Here is a 26,795-nt window from a genome sequence, read left to right as displayed (position 1 = left end):
AGCTAAATGCCTACATTTAAATGTAAAGATTTATCATTGCAATCACCATACACAAAAGATATCTTTAGGCTTGTGTGGTGAGTCCATATTGATTTCACTTTCATTTCATGAAGAAGCAGCTTTGCATTCCCATTGCTGGCACAGTAGTTTGGGAAGCAATTACAGACTTGAGTCTTGTTCAAGAAGGCAGGATGCTCCTGCTGGGCATCCAAACAACAACAACTGTTCAGAAGACAATTACCAAAACCACTACACCATATTACACAATGTTATTACTGCTGCTAAAGAGCGTGTAATATGATTTCCCCTGGAAGAAAAGCATCATGTTATTTCATTACATAATTGGATGGCCATTCATGAGGTACACACCACCTGACCTGATGCGGAGAAAACACTGTATCTGAGCATGCTCGATACACTCATGTACATGGTGCAAAATTGTGTCACCCAACCAATCAAATAATCAATCAAAGTATGCAAATCTGATTCAGCTAAAATGAACCAGTTTCAGTTACAGTAACTCTCAGTTAAAATGCTGCCTTGTCCAGTTAAATATCTTTTTGTGTATGAAATATGTATAATGTAAAAAATGAAAAAGGGGAAAATGCTCAAGCTCTTCTCTGAACACTGTGGAAGCTCATTGCTGTAATCCCTCTGATGAATTGGATGTGTGTAATTTCCCTGATTTTCCAATAGCATGAGAGCAAGAGGTGTTGGTCCCATTAATGACACTCCTTTGTGAGCTGTGCATCTTGACCCCCATTAAAGTACTGTCACTCGGAGAGCAGATGGTACCCACACACACACACACACACACACACACACACTGAAAGAGGAGGAGTGGCCATGGCAACAGACTCATAATGGCTGGCCTGGTGTGTAGTGGAATCACTCGGTCTAATTTGTTAAGTACCACCTCAGTATATTTGATTTAATCACTCTATTCAGGGCCGAAAACAAGTGACATCAAATAAAACATCCCCAGCTGCCCAAGCTGACGGTGGATCACACATCTTTTTTTAGTCATTTGGGCAACAGAATGGGCTTCGTGCATGAACGTTTTTGTACCTTTTCAGATGTTGTAGCCCACACACTTAGGTCAAATTGTATTTGCAAACAACTCTTAGCATCTGAGCTGTATGCTTTATCAAATGGGTGGGGAACTAGCATCAGTGCTATTCAGGTAAGTGGTAAATTATAGAAAAGTAAACTAAACTGACTATGTGGAAATCCCCACCCATTTGGCACTTCAGTAGGCTAAATCAAACCATAAAAAGTATTTGCAAATGCTGTTTGACACACGTCATACAGGCCAAGGACTTCAAATCCCACAAATGTTATAATATATACTTTACCAGCAACAGTGCTTTAAAAACGTTTTAATTAATGTTGAATAAAAATAAGCTAATGGCATGTGTGAATGAGAGGGGGCATCAGATTTTGAGGAAGAACTTCTTCCTGTAGAGCAGGTAGGCGATAAGGACCCAGAGCGAGGTTCCCCACAGGCCCTGGAACAGCCACTCCCAGTGGCTCTGCTGGAAACGCATCTCCCAGCTGAACGGGAAGTAGAAACCCAGGATCGAGTGGCCCACATACACAAAGATAGAGTTCATCCCTGAGGAGCACAGCAGAAAACCACAGACCGTCATCAGAAGATTCTGTTTTGGACCATAATCATGCTTAACTAAGGTGTTAAAGGCAGGGACGGGCAACTGTGTGCTATGGAGGGCTGAAAGTCTGCAGGTTTTCATTCCAACCAAACACTAAAGTAGGTGATTTCACTGATGAGCACAACTTCAACCAAAGAGAAGGAACTAATCAGTGAAATCAGCTACTGTAGTGCTTGGTTGGAATGAAATCATGCAGACTCTCAGCCCTCCATTCCTGGTTGAATGTCTTAATATTGTCATACTGTCTGGAGTGGAAATGCACTGAGCCCTTTGCTCCATGAATATACAGTACCTGGGAAAATGAATGGCTGTCCACCCCACCACCCCTTGATATCCATGACAAAGTACATGGCCCCCAGCAGCAGGAAGGAGAAGCAGCCCATACACATCACATAGGACAAAGACCTGAGAGTCCACAACAGAAACAGACTTGGTTAGCTCAGCTACAGCAACATTTAACGGCGTACAGTCAGGCGTCATTAAAACATTTCCAGGACGGCGTGAGCGAGGGCGTAAAAACAGAGTCTATCAATCGTGTGCTGCAGATAAATGGGGGTCCTGAGCTGCGGCGCGGTTTGCTGGGCCGGTATAAAGCATCAGCGTCAGTAGTGGATCCCTGGCACGCGCCCCGTGGAGCCGTGCCAGCCTGCCATGTCCCTGTCTGTTCCTAAGTGCAAGAATGTTTGATGTAATATCATCTAATGTAAAATGGCTGCCTGCCGGAGCCTCCCCGCAGTGGGCATCTTTTATCTCGGCTGAAGTGGGGCCAAAAAAGACTCTTGGGCGGGGAGTTAATTACTTCTAGACATCCAGGCAGGGACTCGTACTCAAGAGCTCAATAACCTGCGCATGATGAACTGCCTATAAAAGCGAGGCAGGTAATGGGGAGGGATGAGCGCAGCTACGTCGAGGGCCCCTGCGGAACATCATGAGGAATTTGCTTACACATCACAGATGAAATGGTGTTCTTCCTGATGCAACATTAAAATGATTCACATGGTATTATAGGTAGCGTGGGAGCGGGGCCGAACGCACGGGTCGTAAAGTAATCTACGCATCTCAGGTGGTAATCACGTTGTATTTCATGCAAAATCATGACCTGCCGTTTATCATATACATGTCTTTGTTTTGCCACAAAGGCATTTGAGAGACAGTATAATCTGGGTATAGTTAGACTGGATGTACTGTACAGCGGTAATATAGATGCTGTTCCCAGAAACCGACCCCACTCCATCGCTCACAGCTGGTAAAATGGAAAGTGTTTCTGCCTTGACGGCTGGTAGGCCAGAGAGTATAAAGCATCCTTTATTTTGCTGGCCGTTAGGAAGAGTGATAATGTCGGAGGATGTATAACCGCTCCGCCTCACACCCCTGACAGCCGCGGGTGATTATTTACAGTCGTGGCTGTCGTTAGAGGTAAGTAAACGCATGTTTTAGCGGCCTTGATTTGTGCCTGCTGGAAACTCATCCTTTCTTTTGTGAGGAAAGTGGCTGGATTTAGAGGGTCAGGAAGCACTTACCAAAGGTTTTTATTGACAGGTATAAATCCTCCGTCTCGCGTGCACTTAGAAAGGATGGCTGCGGAGATTCCCTGAGGGTGGAAATGAAACAGATTTCAAATCGATGGAGGGCGATAAAGCAAGCGGTATTGGGCCGCTAAAACGTGGGGCAGCAGAATCAAGCGAGTCCGGCAGATTAACCGATTATCTGAGACCCAGATGAACAAGGTCCCTCAGGTCTCTCTCTCTCTCTCTCTCTCTCTCTCTCTCTCTCTCTCTCTCACACACACACACACACACACACACACAGACACACAGGACTCCAAACACACCACTTTGACACTCCACACTGGAATGTTGCTCTCCTAAAAGAGAGCCACCTCCAGCTGTCAGACTCCTCCATGCTGCACATAGTGGTGGTAAATCCATTTGAGGCCCTGATGACTCCACTGCCTTATTAACCACGATGCAGCTGAGCTACATTTTGATGGACTGTACATCAATAAAAGCTTATTGTGTCATCTATTTACCTTTACATATAAACTGGATATTTGAAAAAACATTTTGTACTCCAGAGAGAAACCCAGGGCAATGGATCAGGGTCCAAACATGCTTGTTAGGTGGATATCCATCATCTGTATGGATGACAGAATCGATGGTGTGGAAATAGCCTAGCCGGGGCTGGATTGAGTCTCCAGGCTACGCAGGCAGCAGGATGTGGGATGGGGCTGGTATGTGGGGCAATCGCTCAATTTCAATCTCTCACTCTGGGAGCCTGATCGTTGGACTTTAATTAACATGGGCTGTTGTTTATTAGGAAGAAGATGCATGGCCGCCCCTCGATATCAATCCCTCATCAGCCGTAGAATTTGCGCTACAGTGTTACTGTACTGTGACACCCGGCCTGTCTTTATAGTAGTCAACACTTTCTGGGGTCTGCGAACCTCCGGTGCATAATACCAATCCTGTGGTTGGGTGCCTGCAGAAATGAGCTCCTTCCTGCACCGAGGGGACCCACTAATGTCAAGAGCACATGTCTGCAACAAGAGGCAGTTCAAACATAGCTTCCTGCCGCCCCTCCAAGGCCAAATCCTATTAGAAAAGTCAATATCAAGAGCGGGCCAATCACTAAAACTAATTTTGCTTTCTGTGTTGGGCAAAACACTTAACTTTGGAGGACTATAAATAGATTTAGCTGGCGAGATCAAATAAGAAAGCAACACAAAGCAAATATACATAAGCAGAACACATGGGGCAGTGAAACGCCGTGTTCATGCTTCACACATAGCCTGTGTCTGGTCACAGAATCAATAAAAATGTCCTGCTCTATATGAAGCCATTTCAAAGTGAGGAAATCTAATTTACTTTTCTTTTATTGTCTCATTTCAATAACTGGGATTTAACTGCATGTATCGATTTACCACTAAATACGTATGATCCTGAATCTATGATCTCCAACATTATGCCCACAGTATATAATCTATAATCTAGCTGGTGAACCGTGAGATAGAAAAACCCAGATTGTGCATTGCAAATGTGGGCTGGTAAAACTGCCTAATGTTTATTTATTTCAACACGCTTTACTTTATCACCCTGTGCCTCTGGGAGGAGCCAAATGGATCTAATTTATTTCAGCTCCCTCCAGCCACCTGCCATACAATAATAGTCAATAAGATTCAGCACCAGAAGACATACTGGGGAGATTTGTCATTTAGGAATTGAGGCTAATGACATTAAATAGTCACAGCAGAATTCCAATTGATTCTCACCTAGCAGGATTTGTACTCATTCACAAACCTAAAAGCTGCCTCAACTACTTGACAGATGTTTTATTGGCATGGCAACGTTAACAAATCAGGATGTTTCCTTCCTCAAAAGACCCTTCAGGTTGGTTTAATCATATCTGTCAAACAAATATTCCCCATACAGAACCTGATATCTAAAATAACAGAATAGGCATACAACAATTAAACAGCTTAAAGCTAATGGGATCTATTTCTCTTTCTGTGTGTTTGTGTGTGCTTCCCTGGCCGAGTCTATTGGCCCTTTCGTTTTTTTCCCCCCTGTGTAGTTTGATTTCAAAGGCTCAGCGATGCAGCCAACTCCTCTCCATCATCGCTCCAGGTCACAGCGCTGGCAGTTCAGGATGTCTGCCTCCGCAGTATGGAGGCTCCTACTTAACCCCCTTTTGCAGACTAGCCACATCCCTGCAGCATCTCTCTATACAAAAAACGGTGACCGTGCACGATTTACGAAGCCTGGGCTTTCTACATGGAATTCTATCAATCTCGTTAGAGCAGACAGGCCTGCTTTCGTAGGTTTACAAATGCAAAACGGGTCATCTCGTATAACACTTGGCCTCTCCCTGCGGGACACATTCCCCCTCTAAATGAAATTGTGGCCAGCTTGCCTCTTTTTTTTTAATATTTTGGGACCACCCAGAATGAGCGCTGATCCAAAACAAATATGACCTCCATGCTATCCGAGCAGATTCATTAACTTGTTTTCAACAGTGTCAGTTGTTTCTAATGAAGATATTTATCTTTACACGCAACAACATTCTGGACCTGGATCTGAATGGACTTTATTCTATGTCATAAGTATAAAAAAAACAAGCCCATCACACTATTTTATCTATAATATCATCTGCTTGGTCTATTGTGTCTGGGGAGGAAACGTATGAGCTAACCATGCTATTCAGCAGATTTTAGTACATGGAGAGGAAAACATGAGCTCTTTCCCATGTTGGAGCTCAGTGTAAGTAATATGCTCAAATCTTATATTCTTAAACCACATGTGAGACACACCAGGGCAATGCGAGACAGTGTGTATCCCCCGAGGCGCTGGATACCCATGTCTGCCCGGAAACACGGCCACACACGGCCTGTTGTTTAATTGTGCTGAGATCACACACACACGTCTTCTGCCGAGTCCTGCTAATGAACGCTGTTCGGCAACTATGACTAATAAGCGAGTAGCTGGAAAAACACATGACATGAGTTTACCTGCGAGGCAAAGTAAAACAGCAAGACATTTAAAAGTACTCCCCGCTGTGTGAGTCATGTGTAACAGACATTAAGAGCAGGAAGGCATCTAATGTGTCATCTTTGAGTGATTTGTTTCTTGTGTTTCAAATTATCAACTGCATCTTATCATACTGTAATTCCTGGTTTGAGGTGTTGCGACAGACCAAGAGTAAGACATACGCTAGAATGACTTTCCCAGCTGTTTAAAACCTCCATGTGGCGTGACGTACCAGGATGACGGCCCACACCAGGAATCGACACAGGATACGGACATTCGCTCCCCTGTAGAAAATGATAATTTTCCCCGCCTGTGGAGAAGGAGACAGAGATAAGCGCAGAGACCACAGCTCATTCAATCCTACGTTTAATGAGAAATACCATGTAAACACCAACAACCGGCCCGTCAATGTATTTGCCGAATAAGGCCGGGGATGTGGGTGTCAATGCCGCGTCCCTGACCCGTCCCGTCACTTTTCCCCTATCCCGCCGAGCCAGATGTGGGGTGTAAGTCATCCGCGCTCTCTGATTAATTTGGTGATGATGAATATGTCTCAGCTGAGGACATTAGCGCGGGCTAACACAGAGGAGGGCAGCGGACACCTGGCGTGTCGTCTAAGACTCGCTGACTGAAGGGCTCAAGGCTAACCGCCCCCCGGGAATTGAGCAATGCGGCCGCTTTAGCATGGCAACTTCCCACCGCACAAAATGCTTATATGTGACACTGTGGCCATCAAAGTGCGTGAGCTGCCTCCGAGACTCTGGCCTAAACACCCAAAGCTCTTTCTTCACTTTCTGACAACATTTCAGTGTCAATAAAGGAGGGCAGCTGTGCACTTACAATGAGGCGGGAGGATGACTTTCAGACAACCTCCATTTAGGTACTGAGTTAACTGCAGTCTCACAAACCAAGGGAGGTCGTTATTAACATATTGGATTTATGGTACAATGAGGGAACGTCACTGATTCTTTACTGAAAGTCAACTGTTTCTCTGTTTAAATACATATACAAAGATGTTTAATGGAGACAGTGTCAAACTTTGATTGCGTTTGAGTGGGTTAAATTGAAAGTTATTGCATTTTCAAAGGGCCAGCATTTTTTTCAAGTTATTTCAGACTAACTCCAGGAAATGCATCACAACTGGACTTGGTCCTGATTGGCTCTCTTCACTAAAGAATTACTGAAATCCTTCCAATCAGGCCAGTTTGCTGCATCTGAACTGGAAAGCCTCCACTCAGAAGGTTTTACCTCATGTAAATTAGAGGAGCTGCTGTTGTCAGCCAATCAGAGTCCAGTATTGTGGGGACTTATTCTTCACATTCATTCAATAAATTACCTTTTTAACTAAACTACATTTATTTGCAAAACATCATGAAGGACATTATTCTTATCCTGAGCCATAGTAATTCCGAAAACAAAATCATGAAAACTGTATAATATGGGACCTTTAAAAAACTGGCAAAGGAACAGTATGTTCATCCTGTAAAATGTATTGAATTATACAAGAGTACATGAACTTACTTGCATCCCCATGAATCCCATGACAATAGAGTTGATTGTACCCAGAACCCCCTCTGGGTCGAAGGGCTGCGTGGTCTGATACATTTCCTGCAAAACGCAAAATGAAAAGGACCAACTGGGTTGTTCTGAGGGTTTTAATTCCATCTGTGCATGGCTTTGTGATATATAAGATAATGAACGGTGCACAAAAAAGCTCTTACCCTGCATGTGGGATATCTGAACATGTTGTCGCCAAACATCCACCTATCAATGTATCCTGCTGCACCCCCAGTGCAGTTAGGATAGAGACCATTATCACCGATTCCACCAGCTCCCAAATAACCTCTATTAGGAAACAAGAGTATCATCATCATCATCATCATCATCATCATCATCATCATCATCATCACCATCATCTCTATTTGTATAGCACTTTTCAAAAACCAATTACACAGTGCTTTACAAAGTAGTAAAAAGCAAAACAAAAAACAGATAAAACTTGTAGTAAAAAGCAATGAAAGCAACTTAAGAATCAGAAAAGTAAACCATTAAAGGCAGATCAAAAACAGTTAATAAAAAAATCAATACATAAAAGTCTGTAAAAATGAGTTTTAAGAAGAAGATACAGATTCAGCCAGCCTAAGCTCCTCAGGCAGGTTGTTTTTCTACACTTTGTATGAGATAAATTTGTTGCCACAACTTTAATTCACCCCACATTCCATAATAAAACAAAATCAGTCAGGTGTTGGAAAAAATACAAAGAGCTATGGGAAGCAGAGTGCTACCATGTGAACTCCTAAGCTTTAAACACTGTATTCTACACAGCCGTGCTGTGCAGGGTCAGGCACAGAGGGGATGAAAAACCCCCCACAAAAAGCAGCACTGAGCAGGATAGAGAGGAGGGAGACACCGAGCGAGGAAGATGGATCCTCTGCCTCTGCTCCTCTTATTGCACATGACAGACTGAGATTGGCTAATTATGCCCTCTGAAGCATCCACCACAGACCCATAAATCACAGCGGTTCATAACACCGGCAACACATGGTGCACACTAACACCACCGCTGCACCACCACAGCCCAAATAGAAAATCACCTTGGCACGGAGAAATGGAAGAAATTTATACTTTTACCATATTGGTGAGGTAATATAAATGAGCAGTAACAGTGTGGTTACACAGCCACTGGGTTTGGCCAATCACATGACAGCGCAAGCCTTGCAATGATTTACACCGCAGCCACTTGGACTTACGCGGGGCAGTTGGGTACAGGCATGAGGAAGGTGAGGCACAGCCATACTGTCTCCAGCAGGATGATGAACAGCCACTCAGGCCAGTAAAGCACCACATCCTGGACCGGGCCCCACCAGTGAAACTGCACCATACAGAGTTCATGTTAAGTGAAATAGTCTTAAAGTAGTAATCCATGACATTTTCGTATAAATGAATGAACAGAATATCCAAGGAAAAAGACGTTACAGCAGTGACTGCTTAGCACCAAATATGGAGACAAAACAATAATTCTTAAACAAAAGAGGATCTTTTAAAGGAAAAATCCACCCTCGGACCCTCTTACACTCATAAATCTGTGATGTTCAATACATTCCAGGGGTTATTTAGTGATGAAGTGTTGCAATTTACCTTTTTGATGTACCCACTTTTTCTCAACCTGCCTTGGCTACTTCTACTTCAGTTAGTGATTGCCTACATTTCCCAGAATGCATGCACATTTCCATAACTGCAAGAGAAGGAGCGTGAACTTGTTGCATTCAGCTGGGGTCTATACATGTATGTAGAGAGAGCAATATTGATAGCAATAGCAATAGCGATAGAAATAGCAATAGCAATAGCAGTAGCGATAACAATAGCAATAGTGGAGCGAGAGTTCTTCAAGTTGAGAAAAACTGAGAGTTGCACCCCTTACTTAAAACACAACATGTCTTGTGGCTGCATTGCATTCTGGTCTATTGAGGTTACTGTGAGTGTTCTCCACTGACAGTAGCCTCAATAGACCAGAATGCATGGTTGCTATCTCTGCCTCTTCTACAATGGATTTCTCCCTATATGATTGTTGAATGTTGGTGCAAAATGGCGGCTCTAGAAAGAAGCCGTTGCTCTTTGATTCTGTGGAACTGACACCAAAACCTGACGTTTACCGTTGATGTTTTAGCTGAAAAATTTCCTGCTATTAAACTCCATTGTAGTACAAAATGGTTTCACAAATGCAAGATAAATCACCAATAGCTGCTTTTTTTAAACAGTGTTAAAGTGTTTTAGGGTGGGTTTTTCCTTTAAGGTTGCTTCCTGGTATATAATGAGCATGATGACTGATGACTGGTGAAAGTGAACTTGACAGAGCTGCTCACCCCTCGCAGTGGGATTTCTGTCTGGCCCCAGAAAGTCTGCATGAGAGACAGAACAAAGTAGGTGAACCCCAGACGCTGCAGGACTCCGGGGATCCTCAGCCAGGACCAGGACACTGGAACATGGTCAACAAACACACACAGCATGACCCCTCACAACACAACTGTGGTCCTCTCACACACACACACACACACACACACACACACACACACACACACACACACACACTGGTACACAACATGAGCTGCAGCTGCATAGATGTGAATATTTCATGAATTTATGAGCTCAGACCTAATAAGAAAAAATGCAGATATAACTCAGCGGTGAGAAGCTATTCCTGCTGACTTAAGCGAACTATAAAACAGGAAATTTATGATATTGGCCAAAAAAAAAAAAATTGTTCCCTGAAGGAGAATGACGGACAGCACTGCAGGAGGTCATGGTGGAGGAAATGGTGTCGGCCTTTCGGATGTGGAGGTGTGTGTCAAGGAGGTGGGAAGCTAATCAAAGATTCCCAGTTATCTCTTGGTCTCGGCAAATTGGGGAGGATAGGAATGGCCTTTGGTGGAGAGATTGATGGTAATCTGCACATTAGTTAATTGAAAACCTCTTTGCCGCACAAAGTGCTGTAAAAACAATGTAATCCCAATCATTGATCTGGACAAATCAAATAAGAGGCGGAAATCTCTCTTCTCACAGGAAAAGAGGAAGCTCTTCCAATGACTAATGACACTTTTGTTAGGTCTGCAGGTTACACCCCCTTTCATAGCTTTCTGTATCTGTCCCTCGCAACATCACTTCAAAGTTAAATAAAAAGCAAGCCTTAAAAATCCGCCCCAAAGAAGTCATAGTTTTAAGGTTATCTGCTGCAAACTGACACATGCATATTTTCATATTTTGTTTGACAGTACCTCTCCTCCCTACCTGCAGCTTCTGATCAATTCCTCCCTCTTTTTCTGAAATGGAGACCCTTTTTTAAACGTTCAATATCATTTAAGAAGTGAAAGCGGGCTGGTGCCCACTTCCCATCTCTGAGCACTTTCTGTGAGAGATTGAGTGAAAATGATTCCACAGTGGAAGCGAACAGAACTGAATAAAGCCTTATAAAGAATAAAGTAGAGCGAACGATCGAGCTACAAACTTTTCAAAAAGAGGACTTTTTAAATCAAAGCTGAGGTGGTGTGGTGTTCTTCAGGTCAGTGGACTGCAGCGCAAAGTACTCAACATTACAGGTCCGAATTTGACTCTCTGATCTCACCTGCTCTCTGCACCAATAAAGAAGAAATACTATCAAATAATCCAAGTTGAAATATTAAAAATGCACTGTCATCTGGAGCACAAGGCAGCTGAAAACATTGTCATTGTCGGGTGAAAACCTTGTATCCCCAAAATGAGAACTGAGAAAAAACAGCTGAGAAAAAACTGAGAAAAAACAGCCTTGTTTTCAGCTTGACCGCCATGCATTTTTCAGTTTATCCTATGGGGTTTTGAAAGGGTTTCATGAGATCAAGGCCTGTTTCATGTTCTCAACCAATAGAGAAGCATGTAATCATTCAAAAGTTCAAATATGAAAATAACGGAGTTTTGAGGTTTTCACATGACAACAGCGATGTGTTATGCTAATGGTGTAAAACCAACATGACCATGATTCGGACATCTAACCACGGCTCTGTTTGTGTGAAATGACTCAAAGTTGATGTCAAAGGTTCACACCTTATTCTGGCACGTCTGACATTGAAACGGCTGCACTGAGCTGCATCATACGACTCCATTCTCTTATTAGATCAAACCCCGGGACCAAGCGGCCGAGGACGTCCTTGGAGACAGAGGGCAAACCTGCAGTTTATGGTAAAAAGTCGTTTTGTGAGCAGCTCCGACAGCGGCGTCTACAGCAGCTGCATGGGGCTGAAGCGTGTAACACTATCTGTTGGTAATTGTCCATTACCACAGAGCTTGTTTTTGCTCAATCTGCCTCTGTTAAACGTCCCCTGGTGCTGGGATTTTTTGCGACGGCACACACAATAACAATATTTTTGTTAACCCAGTTACAGAGACATCCACCCAGGAAAGTCCATTAGCACCGGGGCTGGCTAATGTGTGAAGGGCGCCCGCTGCGTCCCCAGGTGGACGCTCAAATAGGGATTTATTTTTTTGTAACAGCTTCCCTCCTTTACCTCCGTCACGTCCCTGGTAGCTCAGCCCTCCCAGCATCTTGCTCTTTGTCTATGTACCTGACTAATTGGACATTATGAAAGCCATGTGCAGTATATTATGAAGGAGCAAGATGGTAGCTGTGTAATAGTCTCCCCTGCAAGAACATAATATGGAAATGGAAATGGGTGCTCCTAATGAAATTTTAAAATGACTTGCCATAGAGAATCAGTGCCAAAACTGTCCAGTGTTTCTTAATATATTTCTTTTATTAGCAAATGCAGCTGCTTTCACCGACTCTCATTTTTTCAGGTGAACAGGTGCACTAACATTAAGAAAACCCTCCATCCATCTCCAGTGGTGATAATGGTTTACATGTGGCAAATGGACCTGTTATTGGTTATGCTAAAGCCTTCACTTTTTAATGATGTTCCCAGTTCACAGCAAACAAAAGGCAGAACAAACACCTCCACAGACAGAATGCATTTTGTTCCATAAAGGAAAAAACACTATATTTAGTTTCACACAGAGCAAGATAATGTGTGGTGTTTGTCTGAGGAGCGGTGTGTACCTACATGGCCCGTCTCTGGGAGAGTAGTTGAGGAAACAGAAGCCGAGCAGCAGGAGGACGAGCGTTCTCCAGGTGAGTTTGCGCAGCAGCTGCACACGGACGACGCCTTTCTTCTGCATGGATCTGAGCGCAAACACCACCGACGTCCCAATGATGAACACAAACCTTGTGAGGAAACAACAGCATTATGTTTATTCAAATAAATGCATGTATATATGAATTACCTAATATGCTTATGAGACTCACCATGGCATGACAAGATCTGCCACAGTAAGACCTGGAACAAATACAGAAACATACAATTAGGTTAGTAATATTAACTAGAGAGACACTTTTGAATTTCAAGCCAGTATACGGTGTTCATAGTTTTTGCTCTCATCTTGTCCTGATAATCCAAATTCATATTCAATTCATAACAATGTAATGTACCGTTTTTTGTCATTATAGTTCCATTTTGTGTGATTAATAAATATCCAAACTCCTATGACAGTAGCAACCCTGTAGCAAAGAAAAGATTAATCAAACCACCCTTGAAATCAATACACTTCTGCAGATGTGACTAAGAGGCTATTATAAAATTTAAACTGAGCTCGCCTCTTAATGACGATGGAAATTTCATAATAGTCTCCATGACATTTTTTGATATTTTAACCTTTATTTATCTAGGGAAAGACGACTGAGCATGCTTGATCTTTTTCAGTGACACCCTGCTTCACATTCAGTTCCACACATTCACACCTGGAACTGCCCAGTACAACCACAGTCTCCTGCTGTCGGACACTGAGCAGCTCCACTGGAGTAACTGGGGGTTAAATGCCTTGCTCAAGGGCTAAGGGAGTGTTGTCTAAGGGAGGGGAGAGCATTACTCATTCATTTTCCCCAGCCATATTTTCCCAGCTGACATATGAACACGCATCTCTCCTCCTCCTCCTCCTCCTCATCTCCTCCTTGGTTGTTAATAATAATAAACATCGATGGAGCCGGCCTTTGATTTGGCCCAGATGAAGAATAGCATCACATCTGTTTGGTTTGAGGCATTGATCATAATTAGTGGCAACAGGATACGCATGCTCTAACCATGATGAGGAGAACGCTGCCATCGAATAACAGTGTTGAGCTCACACATTCATTGCATTTCAGGCACTGCATGGAAAGAGGCCAAGTGGACATAAATATGAGGACTACCTGCTATTTCCATGAAACAGACCAAGTGCAAGTAAAAGCTATGGGCTCTTATTGATTTCACCTATTAAATCCACTTTGAATCATAGAGGGGAGATGTAGAGGAAGGGGAGGAGACAAGATAAACAGGTATTTTAACTCAATATTGGTCCTAATATTTTGTAAGTGTATGTCTTGTACTGTACTTAACCATTCCATGGTGCATGTTGAAAGAACCAGTAGCCTCCTCCACCATAGTTCACAAAAACCATCACGGTCAGGGCAAAGCTGCAAAGAGTAAAATTACAAAGCAAGAATCAAATGTCATATTATTCAGTGATTCAGTAATGCTATTCTGTAATTACTGGATTACATTTCAGACACAAGAGTAAACGGAAATCTGTGTGAAAATGATCATGTCACCGTTTTAGGATATCATAAATACATGAAACACAGACCAAAATAATCATATCTAACTGCTTTCTAACCACATGACTCCTAATCTTTTGATTTCCGTACAGACATTAACTTGTGAATTAAAGTTAAAGAGGCCAGGAGGGGAGGGGCTTTTATTCTGTCACACACCAAATGCAAGGTAATGCAATCTAAGCATTATGAATCACTCAGGAAATGAACACTTGTCCTCTGGATCTCCTCGAGCAGGAGTGCTGAGCAAAGACTTTGCCTCTAATATATGATACACTTTATACTTTAGCGCTAGCCAAAGCCGGCGAAACGCAGCGCACGTGATGGAGTGCTACACTGAATCAGCCGCCACGGGAGAAGGTGTTTGCACTGCACGTCAGGAACCGGGAGGCTGCGTTACACAACACAAACCTGCCAAGGGGTCCGGCTTCAATCCTTTCATCATCTATAAAACCTTCATTTATGCTTTTGATTCATGCGTTATTTAATCAAAGAGAAAAAAACAAACATAAAGGGGTCTTTAAGAGCCATAAGGAGATTAAGACAACCTCCAAGGAAAAGACTGTCTGATAAGGTGCACTGTATCTCCCTCTGCCTCCCCTTGTTTTTCTGCCCAGATTCAATTAAGAGGTGCACCAAGCCATTACTGCTCCTTTTAGCCCTAACCTGCTGATACAAGATTTTAATCGGCCACTATCATCTCAAAAGGGCTATTAAAGTAGAGTAAACCCTGGTGCGTGTGTGCATGTACACACACACACACACACACACACACACACACACACTCTCTCTCTGTGTCTCTCTCTCTCTCTCATTTCAATTTTGACGAATATATCCATTAGTCGCCATAGTGACAAAGACAAAGGTTAAATCACTATCCAGATGAGACCCAGTGCAAATCACTGCAATATACGGACTTATTGCCCATCTTTTTAATTAAAACACTTTGGGTGTCTGATTCCGAGGCCTCCCGTCATAATAGCACCATTTTAGTCAGATTACATTACCGATGCCACACACACATGTGACATTGGCTGCTAATTCTGATGAAGGGAAACTACAAGTGTTTAATTAATTTAATGTGAACTCAAAACAAACACAGAAAGGCTGAGAAAATCTTCTGGCCGCAGCATCATGGGCTGGTTTCCTGGTTCCTAATCAGCTTAGTCTTAAATACTGTATCCCTCTGAAGCCCTCCATTGAATATTTGTCAGTCCAATAATAGACTTAATTCATGTCCGGGAATCAGTGTCCGTGATTTATGGCTATCAGATTGTAGATAGACGTGTCTGTGTTATGGCAATGACAACTGGTTATGGCTTACTGATAGACGTTTATGGACTTCTTTGATTTGGATCACTGTACATGCATTACCAATTAGAGTATTAGCTCAGTACATTCCCCCGTTGCAAATGGATAGTTACACTCTATCACTATTGAGTATTGAGTTACCTACTTACATTATCACTGGCCACATCAAGTACATGGAAACCCAATCTAGTCATAATAAATGCCTGGTGCTTGAGTGGTGGCATTTCCACTCAGGTGCTTTTTTTCCCCCTCTGTGGCCAAACATTAAAGCATATCACAAGGAGAACTATTGCTTTCTGTGCATTATCAAGGATACCTAAACTCATATTACAGCCGGCCCAGGAGCAAACTTGGAGCATGGTCAAAACAAGGCGCAGAATGAGTCGGGCACCTGGTGTGAAACGCAACTGACAATCCATTGTTTTGCTGTAATAGCTGTTGCTTCTGTTGTAAAGCACAACTAACTACTGACTGTGCGATTTCCGACAGAAAGGGAGCCGGCGACAGGCTTTTAGCAGCGTGGCACAAGATTAAAATCCAAATCCTTTTAGAAAAATTAACGTGCAAACAAAGTCTACTGTTCTCTGTATATCATGTCGGTGCAGTCTGAGGAATGACCAGAAAACCTTTCAGCTCAGAAGAAAAAGCCTCTGCCTTCAGAAATGTTTCAGCGTTTATGGCAGATGACTGATGCTTCTGCTCTCTGTAGAAAGTTGTTACTTATCAGGGGTATGGATCATAAGTCATCGGGTTGAGGCTCGGGCAGCGTTAATCTTGAGCGCTGAGTCACAGTTTGATTAAGTGTGTTGTCAGGTATGAGAATTCCAGTATTACAGGAACCAATAAGGACATCAATATGTAAGTATCTGTAACCCCAGAGTGACATTTCAACTAATAAGACTCAACAAGACTCGGGCAATAACTGGAAACTATAACTACAGGGAAATAAAACAGAAATTGTTTTTCATTTATCCTTTCCTTGAACCTTTTCAAAATTCTGTTGTAAATGCACTAAACCAATTCCGGCTCCAAATTAAATAAAACAATGTGGTATTTTGAATTCAGCACATATTCATGGTGGTTTGAGATCACATTTCATCCAAAAGAAAGCCGCAGATGGAGGAGATGCCAGTCGTCTTGCTGGATGCTGCCTCTGTGCCGTTGGATTTCCTCTCCCTCTCCATTTTGGCAGGAGATCTATGGCCGTGTGGATGTGTGCTGATATGTTGACGGTATTATTACATCAATTATTTGGCAAGGGGGAGGTCAAAGCCACACCAGCATCCTGTTTCCAGAGAGGCGTGCTTTGTGTCTACCCCCAGGCCACAATTAAGGCTAGCAGGGAGCCCAGATTCAATCACATGCATCACTCCTGTCCAACAGAAACACGCTGTTCCAAACCCTAGACGCAGAGATATCAGAAATCATGCCCACAGCTATTGCCTGATAACAAAAGCTTGAGGGACCATGTGGCCAGACTGTGACCCCTGTAATTAGTCATTATGCCGGGGCCTGTAGATCTTCATCATGCCTCAGACTGGCCCAAAAAGAATTACCATGTGAACGGGCCGCATGTGGTGATAGGCTGATAAACAGCATTGTTGTTGATGGTGAACATACCCCCGGAAAGTGTCCAGTGAGCGCAGACGTGTCGCTTTAGGTTTAGTGGTAGCGGCCTCCACTTCACAAGCGTGTGCTCCATCCTGCACAGAAACAGCTTATGTTAAAGTTTAAACACAGAGCAATGGCTACAGAGCTTCAAAACAGCACACACAACTATTTTAAAATGCATAACAGCATTAACATAATCATACAGCTGTAAAAAACTTATATTTACTGTGTAAGAAATTAATTTTGTTGCTTGCATTTTTAATTGCAAACTTGTTAGAAAGTTATTACATGGCCATCAATTGTTCTGAGATGTGATAACATTGACAAAGGCAAAAATGAATGCTGCCACATGGGTCAGAATTCCTTGAAACGGCGTTCAGCATCTCTCCATACTGGGTCAAGCTGTGCTGAGCAGTGGCGCCGCTCTTCCCATCTTGTTTTGAAGGCAGCGCTGGGATGACTCTGGCCTGTTGCCCTCTCAGTTGGATTAGCCTGACTCGCTGGCCTCGGCGCAGCAGTTTAAAGAGCCAGAGCAGGAAGACACCAGCACTAATATGTTATGATGGATCTGAATGCCATCCAGACAGCATATGGAAGACAGAGACATCTTGCATGGAGGGATGAGAGGAGCTATTCATGCTCACCAAAAATACACAGTGGCTCTTGCCATTAACCAAGACGAGTGGACGGATACAGCGCTCTGTCGCTCCCATGTAAGTCTGTTGCACAATTGGCTCTGCTAACATTTGTATCAATCATTCCATTACTGTCTCCCAAACGGCTTGACGACTGGAGTCTCAGGGCAATTTCAGGATGCGTCTCAGGCTGGCACAGTCGACCAATGAAAATAATGCAATGTGTAACTGTTGGATCAAGGCAAAGTTAACTTTTGATTCCAAAAAATAGCACAAAGGCAATCTTTTGTTGTGAAAGTTAAGTGATAAAATCATGTTAATGCATTCAGTTTGCATAGTGCTCTTCTGAATACTTTAATTCTAGGAACAGCTAGGAGTAGAGAAAAGGAGAAAATGAACAAAGGTAGAAAAAAATGACCATGAAAATAAAATAAAAGTTTACATGAATAGGTTTTTAGGGCACTTTTGAGAAGCAGGAGCGTATTGGGCTTCCTCATGTGTCTTGTACTATATCTACTTATACTAATGAGACTAAGATTTGAGCACTATTTTGATGGAAATAGATCTGAATGGTTTCTGATTTTATTGTTCTAATTCGAATCAATCAAATTGTGCCTTTTGTGTGTCATATTGATCTTTAACTAATGCTTACTGCACATTAGTAGAAGCATAATACTTACACTATCCACTGAGTACTGTGGGCCTCGGCAGCAAATGGTCTTGATAAACTTTGATGTACAACGCCTCCTGTTAAAGGAGACAGTAAGCATGGCCTGTCTGGTTATGTTGGAAGAGTAATCAGTGAGGAATGATATTTTCATTGAGGCTAATGTCAAAAGAAAACAAACAGGTACCGGTAGATGTAGGGTGCCACAACAGATAAGAGAGCGATTAGGGCCAGAAGGAGAGCTGCCACCAGAAGCGCTGGATAACACAATGAGGAAAGGTAATGTTAACAAATGGGTATTGTGTAATCTGGCTCTAGCCCCCTTATTGGAGCACCAGAGTCTCTAGGCAGCCTTGTGGGCTGCGTCACAGTCTGGCTGGACGTCCATGTCAGGAGCCTTATACCTCTCTATCACAATGGGATCTGACTATGGAAAAAAGGCCTGATAGCCACTCCAAACTGTCTCCCTCGGCATTACCCCTCCCCCGGACTCCCCTGCGGCCCTCCACCGGTGTCAGAGGGGATCCCTCAAGTGACAAACAGAAACCTAATGGAAAACTCTCGGCTGATCCATCACAGAACAGTCACTCTGGGTAATCTAACCCTGGAGGCATCCAAAAAGGAAAATGTAAGGCTACACTGGAACAAGGACAAGGAAACAGAGACAGAGTGAATGAGCCAGACTGCCAGAGGGCATCTTAGATAAAGGGGGGGGGGGGGGGGGGGGGGGGGGGGGGGGAATGCCATCTCATAGCAGTATGAGATGGCACAATTACTGCAGTCAAATAAGTAAAGAAGCAAATATACTCAGATCACAAACAAGGGTTAGATTAAAATGTTGGAGTTGAGGAAGCTCACTTCTTATGTTCTATTTAAATCTATGGGATAGATTGTTTCTGCCTGGCTATAGGGAATAGGATCACAAACCTTATGTACCAGACCTCATAATAGCAATAGATACTGTATGTAGCATGTTGATAGAGATTATATAGATAGTATAATATTAGTCCACTGTAAATAATGCCAAATATCTCTTTGGATCTTCTGTAATTGTTGTATTTCTTTTCCGTAAAAGGCAATGTACATACAAGGTGGGTTCAGTTCGCTAAATTGGCGCACACTCATCAACACCAGCTGTATTAAAATGTCAGTGAAACATTATACAGGTATTGATTATGGAACTACAGCACATACAGGCTCAGGTGATATCATTATGGTTCCTCTTGCGTCAAAGCAGAGACAACAGGGAAACAGTATGCGCACTGTTTGTAGTGGAAAAACAAACAAAAAGAAGCCATTTTAACCTTGGCTGAATACACACTATGACATCCACTCTGAACAAAGAGTAGCCACTTAATCACCTCTGAAAAGTCAAGGCATCTCTGGTGTCCACTCATAAAAACGCCATAAAGCTCTCAGCACATGGAGGGCAACCGTGGGCAAACAGGCACACGCACTCTATTAGTTACTGTCAAAATAAAATGAGTGGAAGACGTTTCAAAACAACTAGATTAACTTTAATTCATCGATACTTTTGAGTTGAACGAACACTTAATAGTAGTCAATAGCCTGGATTTCTTTGTGGGAATTAAAGCTTCGGCAGGTGACTTGTGGTTTGCAGTACTATGCAGAATACAGTACTAATATGATTACAGGGTGGATCTGATAACGACTGGACAGAAACATATCCTTCTACGAATACCGCATACAGACCAATGACCTCATGAAGCCCGGCGGCCAATCAATTCTGGGATGCTGAAGTAAACTTTGAAATTCCCTAGCAGGGCAACTCTAACCTGTCTTGAGCTGCTGACCAGACCATTACTTAAGCTGAGCAAGTCCTATGGGGAGTTTGTATAATCACCGGTCTGTGAAGCTAATGGAAGCTCATCATACTGTGAGGGGTGCAGTCACACTGACCATATATCTGCCAGATAATGGCTACTTGGCCTTAAAAGTCTGATCTACAACATAATCTGCAATATTGTTAAGTAGAGTGTACATTATGGAGAGAGACGCTTTCAAAATCCCATTACGCCCTAATCCTTCCACGCTCCCTAATGTATTACCCACAATCCTCCACGCACGGAGCCAGGCCTTCAAAACAAACAGAAAAGCTTTTCTTTTATCCCTTTTCAAGAAAGCCCGTCTTATCTGATCAATACACATTATGTCCCATGAGATGGACGAGAATTACTTCTCAGTAGATGTGTACAACCCAAGCGATGTCTCCTCTCTGCTGACTCAATTAAGAGCCGAGTGGATCAAAGACGCAGGCCGAGGCTCGCAGGTTCACTTACCCTCATCTTGCAAACACGTACAACTGCAATCATGTAGACTCTCTGTCAGTTATGCAAAATTAAACAATGTCGGAGTACTTGGATGATTGATTACTGAATTTAAGTATCAGTTTGCATCATTCTATATTCCTCATCGGTAGACATTAATGTTCTGCACTTACGCAGATATGCATTTCTTGGTGCTTTATCCACAGTGTGAGTGCAGGTGGGATTGTTGGGGGGCTCTGACAGCCGGATCCAAACAGAGTAATGGCCACCTTCCTCATAGGTCTGACTCCACCTGCATCCAAAACAATGAAATAGTCAGACACACAGGCCGTAAAAAGCATAAAAAATTGGATGCTGGTTTTATTTGATCTCCTCTGACATTATATTTCCTTAAAAGCATGCATTAAATTGCTTTTTTCCATCCACTACTGGGCCACTGCGCCGCATCACACATTCAGCAGCTGTTTTCCTCTTGACCTTATTGAAAAAGGCTCTTCTTCTCCACAGGCGCTATCCGCTGCTGGTGGATTCCCAGCAGCTGGGAAGCTCAGGAGGGACACCTAGTGCCTGCAGACCGGAAGCGCGTCCCTCAGCTGTCCTCGCACCGTCTCCGCTTTCAGACCCCAAAAAACGTGCATTACACACTCGTATTGATCCACTGCGGGATGACATACTAGCTATCACTTGGAGTGTTTTTTTAAAGGGGAAAAGGAAATCAATAGCAGCACAGTCTGGTTAGAGACCTCAGCATTGATCTAGGAAGCCCAAGACTAGACCACTGAGAAAAGGCAAGAAAAAAAAACAAAACACCACAGCTTTGCCATGCTGCAACCGGATCCCTGACACCATGTTTAAGGGTGACCCCAAATGGAAAGCTCTGCCCTCACGTCTTGTAAGGCTTGATTGTTTATTAATACGGCTACTGTCTCTTCTAGCTGCACATCCCCTGTGAGGTTTCCACAGGACACGCAGCTTTTGAAGCTTTAATGAGCCTTTTCATCAATATTGGAATGTCAGGTCTTATTAACCCCAAAAAGGCCCTTGATCGATACCCAGCGAGGTAGTTTAAACAAGGGCATCCGTCAGGTCCAGAAAGCAGGTCAGGATTACACCCCCAGCCCTGTAAATAATCTAGCAGACTGCTGATGCAATCATCAGATGCCACTGCACTATATTTTGTCTGAAGACAGGAGCATTACACGCCCACAGACAGAGTTAATATGGGTCAACGGAAACCAAATCAGGCATTTTACCTCTCTGAGTTGTAACTGAAATGAACAACTGTTTGTGATTAGAGGGTATTGGTGCTCTGTCATGTTGATACATCAGTTACCTGCAGAGAGTTGCATTCCTGGCTGGTGATTCCACTTGCATAGTCAGAGTGAATTTAGTGCTGATCACTGCAGAGGCATTGTTGTTGCTGGCTTTTACACTGGCCAAGGGCTGGTACAGACACTGAGGGGAAAACAGGTGAAACACTGACTTAATGTACGTCAGATTTAAAAAAGAATTGGGATATAAAACCTTGAGACAATAGAACTAGAGGTTAGAGAAGCAGGCTGGGGACTGGAAGGTCACTGGTTTAACTCTCTCTTAATCTGCTGTCAGTTTTGAATTTTACAACTTGAAATATCTCGTTATTTTAATAATTAAAACATTTGCACACTTACATTATAGCATCATTTTGACATGTATCATATGCAAGTGACCTGTGGATGTATGACTTGTTTAATGTATATGTGTAGAGTGACATGCACCGCCTACTGTCTGCATTCTTCATTTCTTAATAAGGACAAGCAAAGAAACCCGGACAGACAGATGGATGGATGGTGGGAAGAGACAGAGAGACAGACATATTGAATCCCCAGAAGATATTCTTCACCTTGTAGCAATAATCCGAGATGTAAAAGACATCCACTCCCTCTGGCAGCTGGTTATGGAAAGTTAACAAAGCCTGGTCCATTTTCAGAGCCGGTCCTGCATGGATTCATCACAGCATTGATAGCCTGATTTACAGCTGACACGCAAGCTTTATGCATATCATAAATGTAAGATAACATTAGACTACATCAGATCATGAAGATCATAATACTGAGTCATCACTGTTGACTCTAAGTAACTTGGACATGTTCATTTGTAAAAAGTAAAAAAAATAAAATAAAAAATCTGAAAATTTGAGCAAACAGTAACCAAAAGTTGACCGGTGGTTTTGAAGTTTTGAGAGTCAGAAGTAGACAGGAAATGAGTTAATGTTTTATTGCGTTGACAGCTCACCGATGGATCGCTAACTCTCGCTGTCAACACTGAAACATTAATGACTGCATGCATTCTTTGAGACTGGGCACCAGAAATGACGCCCACATCCCAGCACCCATTAATCCTGGAGGACTCACCTGTATTTAGCCCCAGGTGCCCCCCATGGCTGCTGGTTAGAAGGAGGAACAGAGTCAGGGCGGCTGGCTGGATTCTCCCAGGCTCCATGTTGCTGCTTCAACAGCCACTTCCACTGCTCATCTTTACAACACTCACCTGTGTAAAAGCTGGTCAAAGGGCAGCGTGCATGTCAAGTGGTTCCTGCCGACTGGTTTTAATGCATATCTTTAGAATCATCCTTATCTATCACACTCAGTAGATAAGGAATTCCAGTTATGATGGTGAGAGAAGTGTTTGGTTGCCGGCTAATATTTCTGGCATAAATGTTGAAAATATGTGGTAGAGATAATGAATGAAATCGTGAATACATTGTGAAGGAATGGTGAAAATAGACAGTTCTTCTTAAGTCCTGAGGAGATCCTATGTTTTGAAAGTGTGTGTCTGTATGAATTAGACAGAGATGCCCATCTACTGCACTTTTTTCCCCACAAATCTCTCAAAGCTCTCTTTGCTTTCTAACCAAAACACTGCAGCACCGTCCTCATTTCCCTATCCAGTCAGCCGTTTAACGCTGATTACTTGTCACATCCTCTCCCTCTTTTCATTTCATTAACCAGTTCATTTCCCTGAGCGCTCTGCTGTGACAGCCGGGTTGACCGGGGCAATCTCACAGGAGCAACTCATTAACCTTTGACATGAACCGCGGCCGGCCGAGGGGCAGAGCTCACTTTAAAACCTGCTGCCTCATTACATAGATACATCGCTAACAATGGAATACTGTTCTGAGCTTTCAGTTCATGTTTGATATGTGTGAACAATATATACAATAGGATTATGGGAAATTAGACAACAGGCGTGTGTCATCATCCTTTCATTACATAAGCAAACATTGTGTTGGGCTTTGTGTTGAGTCTTTCTCCACTTCCTCGTACAAAGGCTGGCCGCACACATGCCTTGCAGGTATTATGGGCGATGGAGGAGAATTTATGATTAAAGCCACGCTGACAGGGGGCTGTGTGATCTATCAGCAGTGAGGATTTCTGCTCAGGCTTCTGCAGGGGCAGCTAAGCAGGACCTGCGGCTCCTCTGTGTGTGTCAGATGGTGGATTCACTCCAGCTGCTCTGGCTGCCACAGCAGACCGCCTCAGTGCCAGAGAAGCCGGAGCTGAACCCTCACTCTGCATGGAAACACTCGACAAACATGGTGAGTACACACCGACTCTCTGCCGTCTATCTGTCCTCTGAGACCAGAAAACACACGGGACACACCTGCTGATGTCTGCTCACTATCACAGTTTAAAACTCAAGAGGAGCCGCTAGATAATGTTTAATTGCAGACTGATAGTCTTTAAACGACAGATGGAAGCTCATAGTCCTAGATGTTTGAGTAGAAGTCTTCATTTCAGCATGGCACCTTTTCATTTCACATGTGATTTTACATAACTATTTCCTTATGATATCTCAGTGCAATTGAAAACCTAGTGAAGTTCAGCTCTCTAAATCACTAAAATGAAGGGATGTCACATAAGGATGGCATGTTACATAAAATCAGCACATTTCTTGTAGTGCCTCTCTGAATGCAACAGTGTGAAGCCATTGTATGACATGAAGAGATGAGGTTTAAGCCAGCTCTTATTGTCTGCCTGCCCCACCATTCAAATCTGCTAACGCTCCACAGATAGAGCAGATTAGCGGTTGCTATGATACCTGTTGATGTCACTGCTCTGTTTCAGGCTTTGGTTGCGACATCTGTTTGCTCTGCATCTCTGTTGATTTAAAAGCATGACCGCTCATTTGTGGACAAAATCTTCAAAGTTACCTTCTTGATTATGCAGAGAAATGTTGTGAAATGTGGAATAGTGCAGTTTGGATTAGGAGTTACTCCACATATAGTGAAGCCTAAAGAGAATGAGCAGAATTTGTTTTAAAAATCACATGACCCCATATCATGTGTCAACATTAGGAATTCGACTTTAGTGACCAAATGGGAGGAAAAGACCCTCCCACCACACACACACACACACACACACACATACCTTTGAACCAGCTAGCTTTAAACCAGGAATGCAGCCCCTCATTGTTTCCAGATGGGTTCCTGTGCAACCAATCACAGTTTGTGTTTGTGAAGCTGCCCCTCTCAGACCCACAGCACTGTTCCCTGTTTCCTCTGTGCTTGCAGGCCGGTAAGATCCAGGGTCTGACTGAGGAGGAGCGGGCCCACCTGCTGCCCCTGCTGCGCAACGCCCAGTGGGTGGAGGTGGGGGGAAGGGACGCCATTTACAAAGAGTTTGTTTTCAAAGACTTCAATCAGGTTCCTAATTACACTTAAATCACATAACACGCCTATCTATAACATGCATCTTGCCTACTATGAATGCTTTGCATGACGTTGGAAGATGTTGTTTTTTTTCTTCCCAGGCTTTTGGCTTCATGTCCAGAGTGGCTCTACAAGCAGAGAAGATGGACCATCATCCTGAGTGGTTCAATGTCTACAATAAGGTATACAAGGCCAACTAATTATGACTCCCTCAACAGAGAGAATGTGAACTAGAGATTTCCTCTTTGGTTGAATGCAGCCAGGGAAGTTAACACGCCAGTTAAATGCAGGTAAATCAGTGGCTGTCTGCTCTTACCAGCCGCTTTAGCAAGCAAGCAACCATCCACTGGAGGTACTTTTCCAAATTAGTTTGGCTGGTAAAATAGTGAAAGTGGCTGATAAATCTGGGAAACCACCAGCCCCTGTTGGCGATGAATAAAGGTAGTTTTCCCTCCATAATTTAAAGGTCCCATATTATTCAGTTTTCATGATTTTGCTTTCAAATATATGGGTCAGGATGAGAATAATATTCTTCATGATGTTTTGCAAATCAATATAGTTTAGTTAAAAGTCATAATACTGGACTCTGATTGGCTGACAACACCAAATCCTTTAATTCAAATGAGGTAAACCTGTTTAGCAGTGACTTACCAGTTCAAATGCTGTAAACTGGCCTGATTGGATGGATTTCAGTAATTCTTTAGTGTCGAGAGCCAATCAGTGTGTTGTCTGTAACTGTCTGTAAAAAAAGATGAATTGTCAAAAATGCAATAACTTAAAATGTAACCAAACACAATCAAATTTTAACAATGTGTAAATGAGTAAAATTTTAATTCCTATAATAGGAATTCCTTTAATCTCTCATCTCTTTTCTCTCACCTCTCCACTGTCCTGTGCTGAACCAGGTCCAGATCACGCTCAGCACACATGACTGTGGCGGGCTGTCCCAGCGTGACATCACTTTGGCCACATTCATTGACCAAGCCTCACTGCTGTGAACAACACCTCAGTCATGTCAGCAGTGAAACCCCGAGTACTGAGAGTCCCAGCTCTCTCTGTCTTCATTCCAGTGAGAAATCCCCAGGGACGAGACCGACAAAATCCAAAGAACATGTAATAATTACTTTCAGTTCAATGTGAATGAAGTAGCTGATGTGGTGTTGTTACACTGTGAAGGTCCCAAGGTGTTATTAAAAATGTGTTATTGTTGTTATGGTGTACTGAGTGAAT

At 43.1% G+C, this 26,795-nt stretch overlaps 3 protein-coding genes across 3 annotated transcripts in view; 1 reads left to right on the top strand and 2 right to left on the bottom strand.

Annotated features, from left to right (window-relative positions):
* Positions 1-23,356, bottom strand: part of ret (ret proto-oncogene receptor tyrosine kinase) — a 45,236-nt gene extending 21,880 nt beyond the window's left edge. The window contains exons 1-4 of the mRNA XM_071913229.2: positions 23,269-23,356; positions 22,758-22,852; positions 22,209-22,330; positions 21,049-21,167 (exon numbers count right to left, since the gene is read on the bottom strand). Of these exons, the coding sequence (XP_071769330.2) occupies positions 21,049-21,167; positions 22,209-22,330; positions 22,758-22,852; positions 23,269-23,356 (424 nt within the window). The remainder of the gene's footprint in view (positions 1-21,048; positions 21,168-22,208; positions 22,331-22,757; positions 22,853-23,268) is intronic.
* On the bottom strand, positions 1,434-20,893 carry LOC139922727 (heparan-alpha-glucosaminide N-acetyltransferase). Its single transcript, XM_078288896.1, has 13 exons — positions 20,888-20,893; positions 17,295-17,377; positions 14,149-14,225; positions 13,023-13,053; positions 12,781-12,941; positions 10,057-10,169; positions 8,944-9,065; positions 7,915-8,038; positions 7,715-7,801; positions 6,426-6,503; positions 3,191-3,261; positions 1,963-2,099; positions 1,434-1,615 (listed from the first exon to the last, which is right to left on the bottom strand). Exons 1-13 carry the CDS (start codon positions 20,891-20,893, stop codon positions 1,434-1,436), a joined length of 1,272 nt encoding a protein of 423 aa, XP_078145022.1.
* Positions 23,357-24,359: 1,003 nt separating the features above from the next.
* pcbd1 (pterin-4 alpha-carbinolamine dehydratase/dimerization cofactor of hepatocyte nuclear factor 1 alpha) lies at positions 24,360-26,774 on the top strand. Its single transcript, XM_071913309.2, has 4 exons — positions 24,360-24,452; positions 25,428-25,559; positions 25,667-25,747; positions 26,471-26,774. The coding sequence occupies exons 1-4, from the start codon at positions 24,450-24,452 to the stop codon at positions 26,561-26,563; spliced, it is 309 nt and encodes a 102-aa protein (XP_071769410.1). The 5' UTR covers positions 24,360-24,449; the 3' UTR covers positions 26,564-26,774.
* The last annotated feature ends 21 nt before the right edge of the window (positions 26,775-26,795 follow it).

This window comes from Centroberyx gerrardi, chromosome 15 (assembly GCF_048128805.1).
Source record: "Centroberyx gerrardi isolate f3 chromosome 15, fCenGer3.hap1.cur.20231027, whole genome shotgun sequence".
Lineage (NCBI taxonomy): Eukaryota > Metazoa > Chordata > Actinopteri > Beryciformes > Berycidae > Centroberyx > Centroberyx gerrardi.
Note: the sequence above shows the minus strand (reverse complement) of the source record. Positions and strands in the feature narration are given on the sequence as shown.